Source organism: Sardina pilchardus, chromosome 16 (assembly GCF_963854185.1).
Source record: "Sardina pilchardus chromosome 16, fSarPil1.1, whole genome shotgun sequence".
NCBI lineage: Eukaryota > Metazoa > Chordata > Actinopteri > Clupeiformes > Clupeidae > Sardina > Sardina pilchardus.
The window spans coordinates 30,714,901-30,719,887 of record NC_085009.1 but is presented as its reverse complement, the minus strand read 5'-3'; the positions used below and the strand labels follow the sequence as shown (position 1 = coordinate 30,719,887).

The window sequence follows — 4,987 nt, the reverse complement described above, 5'->3', positions numbered from 1 at the left end:
CTCAAAGACAAACACACACACACACACACACACAGAGAAAGAGAGAGAGAGATCAATAGGTTGGTAACTTGTAGGCCTAGAGGGCGGTAGTGCTGCTGTGCTGTGCCGTGTGTGTGTGTGTGTGTGTGTGTGTGTGTGTGTGTGTGTGTGTGTGTGTGTGTGTGTGTGTGTGTGTGTGTGTGTGTGTGTGTGTGTGTGTGTGTGTGTGTGTGTGTGTGTGTGTGTGTGTGTGTGTGTGTGTTTGTTAGTGTGTACTCAGTAGAGGCCAGGGGCCTGTAGATGGAAGGGAGAGAGAGTGAGAAAGAAACAGAGAGAGAGCAGAACAGAGAGCGAGAGAGAGAGAGAGAGAGAGAGAGAGAGAGAGAGAGAGAGAGAGAGAGAGAGAGAGAGAGAGAGAGAGAGAGAGAGAGAGGGAGGACAAGAATGGAAGCACAAGTAGGAGGGAGAGAGAGAGCAGGAGGAGCAGGGGGATTAAAGAAAGAGCAGGGGCTGAACAATCTGCCCTTACTGAGAGCTGGAGAGTGGAGTTAAACGAGGGAGAGAGAGGGAGGGAGAAAGGAAGAGAAGAAGAGAGGGAGGGAGAGAGGAAGAGAAGAAGAGAGGCATGGGGAGATGCTGGAGAGAGAGAGGGAGAGAAAGAGAGAGGAAGAGAGGAGAGAGAGAGAGAGCGTGAGGAAGAGAGGAGAGAGAGGCGAGGAGAGAGAGAGAGGGAGGAAGAGAGAGAGGGAGAGAAAGAGGAGAGCTGCTGGATAGAGTTTGCCTCCACTGAGCTCTCTTTGTTCAGCAAGGTAGGAAAAACTTAATCCTCATTTCCTGTCAGATGATTTCTGGCAAGCCTGGGGCGGGAAAGGGGAGAGAGAGAGAGAGAGAGAGAGAGAGAGAGAGAGAGAGAGAGAGAGAGAGAGAGAGGAATAGATTTGTAAGAAGAGTGTGTGTGCATGTGGTGTGTGTGTGTGTGTGTGTGTGTGTGTGTGTGGGTATGGCCCAGACAGTGTGTGTGTTTAAGCCTCTCTGTAGGTTTTACTGCTGAACTAAAATGCTCCTCTTCCCTTCCTCTCCTGATTGTTCCACGTTACCACACACACACACACACACACACACACACACACACACACACACACACACACACACACACACACACAACTATCCTGACCCTTTCATTTAAAAAGAAAAAGCAACAGAAGTTTGAAACTGTGTGTGTGTGTGTGTGTGTGTGTGTGTGTGTGTGTGTGTGCGTGTGTGCGTGCGTGCGTGCGTGCGTGCGTGCGTGCGTGCGTGCGTGCGTGCGTGCGTGCGTGCGTGCGTGCGTGCGTGAGCCCTAGCCGTGAACAGTGTGGTGTTTGTGTCGTTGTTTGTCTGCGCTTAACTCAGTTAGAGGTTGCAGCCTCCAATTAACAATTACTGTCTTGTTTTCTCAACGGCTCTCTCCCGCATGTCACACAAGGCACGGGAAACACACTCCTTTCTGTGTTTGTGTGTGTGTGTGTGTGTGTGTGTGTGTGTGTGTGTGTGTGTGTGTGTGTGTGTGTGTGTGTGTGTGTGTGTGTGTGTGTGTGTGTGTGTGTGTGTGTGTGTGTGTGTGTGTGTGTGTGTGTGTGTGTGTGTTTGTGAGTGTGTGTTTGTGTGTGTGTTTGTGTGTGTGTATTGATCTGTAAATGGATTTTGTTCAATATAGGATTTGGTATTAGCATGGACACACACACACACACACACACACACACACACACACACACACACACACACACACAACATTTGTGGCATGCATGTTCCCTATCGTCTATCCCACAATGCTTGGGGCCGGCGGGTGATGTGGATGTCTTAACAAAACGGATGTTGAGACCAACACAAGAGAGAGAGAGTGAGAGAGAGATGGAGAGAGAGAGAGGGGGGGAGAGAGAGAGAGAGAGAGAGAGACAGACAGACAGACAGACAGAGAGGGGGAGAGGGGGAGAAACGGAGAGAGAGAGAGTTTGTATAGCCTTCACAGCATGCTTCACAAAGGCCTTCCAGTAGCCTCCCTATGTGATCTCATAGATGCTTGCGTTAGATCAGTGACCCCATATCACACACACACACATGCAGGCACGCACAGTCGTACACACACACACGCAAATACACACACACACACGCACGCACGCACATACACACACATGCACGCACATGCACGCACGCAAGCATGCACACACACAAACATACACACGCACACACACATACAGACACAGACATACGGTACACACACACACACACACACAGAAAAACACACAACACACAGAGTCCAGTTCCTTCCCCTAACACCGTGTCGGTTCTCTGCTTACATGGGTAGTCCTATGGAACTCCTGCTTCCGTAGCTGTGACGTCGTTGTGATGCGTACATGCACTCGGTCAGCTGGCCTGGTGCTCACATGGATGATGTCATGCTGTTCATGCTCAACCTTGCCTTCTGTTCCAGGATATGCTCAACATGTTCCAGGATATGCTCTCCTACATAAACATACACTGGTTGTTTGTACACAAACAAAGAAATGTTCTTACTGTAGCTCAAACTAAATCTTTTGTGTTTACTGAGTAGTTGTATATTAAATTGTAATACTATATTTGTAGGCATGAAACTGTTTTCCCCTGTTTTTCACTTTCTGTTACGAAAGAGCATCAGCCTGTGGCTGGGACTGACTTTCTTATTGGCTAACTGGCCAGGTGAACAATCTGTTTAGAAAATTAAATGAAAACAAAAAAAAACAGTATATTCGAGAACACCTGACTCAAAACATATTTCCTCTCTCTCTCTCTCTATCTCTCTCTCTCTCTCTCTCTCTTTCTCGTGTTCTCTTTCTTTCGTTCTTTCTCTCTCTCTCAGCAGTCCTGGTACCTGGGCGAGCTTGGTTCCATTCCAAGTGTCGAACGGGACTCCGATTCTGCCAACAAATGTCCAGAACTACAGCATAAACCTCACTGGTGAGGCCCTCCTCCAGGCTGAGACGGGCAATTGAGAGGGCCGGTCAGAGCCCAGAGCCGAGATGATTGACAGGTCCGTGGACAAACCAGCAAGCAGCACTTATACAATCTCCACTGGCCCTTGGCCCCGCCTTCCCCAGGGGCCATTGGCCAAGAACAGATGAGTGGGGCGGGACTGAGCCTTCTCTGTGTGGTCCCATTGGCCAGCCAGTCTTTGTGTGAGGACGTTCCCCGGATGTGTTTTGAGAATACTGTGATGTTTCCCCTCATCCCCTTACAAAACTTTAGATGCCTTAATGTTTGCATGACACGCTAGTCTCTGTCTCTCTCTCTGTCTCTCTCTCTCTCTCTCTCTCAGTCTCTCGCTCCTTTCTCTCTATCTCTCTCTCTTAGTATCTCTCAATCTGTCCACCAGTCTCTATCTCTGTCTTTATTTTTTTGACCGTGATAGTGTCTAGTGTTGGTTTACGGGGCAGGTGTCGGGGCTGGCTCTCACATGGACTGTCTGGCTGTTTGGGGGGGGGGGGGGGGGGGGAGAGGGGGGGGGGGGTCAGATCTTGGGGGAAGACCCAGCGAAGTCATCCTTCACCTCCTGCAGAAGGCCTGCAGACCTCCCCTCTCTGCAGAGGCAAAAGAAACACATCTTTTCTTTGTGAAATTTGAATGTTTCTATATATTTTTTTTTTGTTTTGTTTTGTTTCCTTTTTTTTTCCTGTAGAAATTTCATATTACTGTGATGCAGACATGTTGTTCCAGAACCTGTACTTGTATCTTGTTTTGGTCCAGTACTTAACCTTTTTATTTTCAAAACGATTACTTGTACACTACAGAGTTTTAAACTCTAACTGAAAGTTAAAAACAAGAAACCTATATTATTAGGTTAAGTTCATGACCCCCTTTTGAACAATTCAGATATCTCCTTTAAAAAGGACTGAAAACAAACACGAAAAAAAGACAAAAAAGAAAAAATGCGATCTGACTCAGAAGAGGCAAGTGCAATTGAATGATCATACTGAAGGGAAGCTATCGCAGTCTGTCAGCCCTAAGACTCTAAAGGAAGGGGGAATACATGTTTTGGTTTTTTTCTACGAAACATTAAAAGAGAAAAAAAAAAGAACTTTTAATTTGCATCCTCGATTCTGAAAATGGGGGAACACAATTGGCCGTGACTGAGTCCCGTCCATTTGGGCAGGTGCAGAGAACAGTGTGAACACACAGAAATGAGAGAGTAGCGCCCCTAGAGGTGGGGAGTGCCAATTACAACACTATTTATTTAGGACAAAAAAACAACATCAAAATAAATTAAAGAAAACAAAATAAGCAGGCATAAGAGAAGTGTGAAATATGAAAAGAAGAAAAAAAACACACATGTTGTGTATAAAAATGGCTTGCGGTGACACACCGGGATCATCCTTGCAATCATGAATCTTTTGGCCGTGGGCTTATGAAGCTACTGTTTACAGAGAGTAAAAAAAAAGCTAAAAAAAAAAAAATATGAAATGCAGCAGAAAAAATAAGCAATGGAAAGACGAGCAGTAGAACACAGGCTATTGAGCTCATTTAAAGAACGCCTTGTGTGCGTGTGCGTGTGTGTTTGTGTGTGTGTGTGTGTGTGTGTGTGAGAGAGAATGTGTGTATGTGAATATGTGTGCATATGCAAGCATTTGTTTGCAGATGTATGTATATGTATGTGTGTGTGTGTGTGTGTGTGTGTGTGTGTGTGTGTGTGTGTGTGTGTTCTGATTACTCCTGCACTTATCCACCCCTTATTGAAATGGGAGTGAGTTGGCTGCATGCTAGTCCAGATCATCAGAGCCAGAAAGGGTTGCACTCTCTCTCTCTCTCTCTCTGTCTCTGTCTCTCACACTAACTCAATGAATAAACACATGAATAGATAAAGTGGCTACAGTAATCCGCGGTGCATGGCAGGCGTCACTGGCCTCTGCCTCTGCCTCTCCAATCCAGATATATTTATATAACTAATCTTTCCAATAATCTTAATTTGCACGAAAATATATAGTCCACATTACGTGCC

General features: G+C 46.3%; 1 protein-coding gene across 1 annotated transcript in view; it reads left to right on the top strand.

Moving 5' to 3' along the window:
• LOC134060083 (nuclear factor 1 B-type-like) overlaps positions 1-3,452 on the top strand; it is a 121,737-nt gene extending 118,285 nt beyond the window's left edge. Inside the window, 1 exon segment of the mRNA XM_062516684.1 lies at positions 2,855-3,452. Within this exon segment, the coding sequence (XP_062372668.1) occupies positions 2,855-2,987 (133 nt within the window). The 3' untranslated portion in view covers positions 2,988-3,452.
• Positions 3,453-4,987: the final 1,535 nt, after the last annotated feature.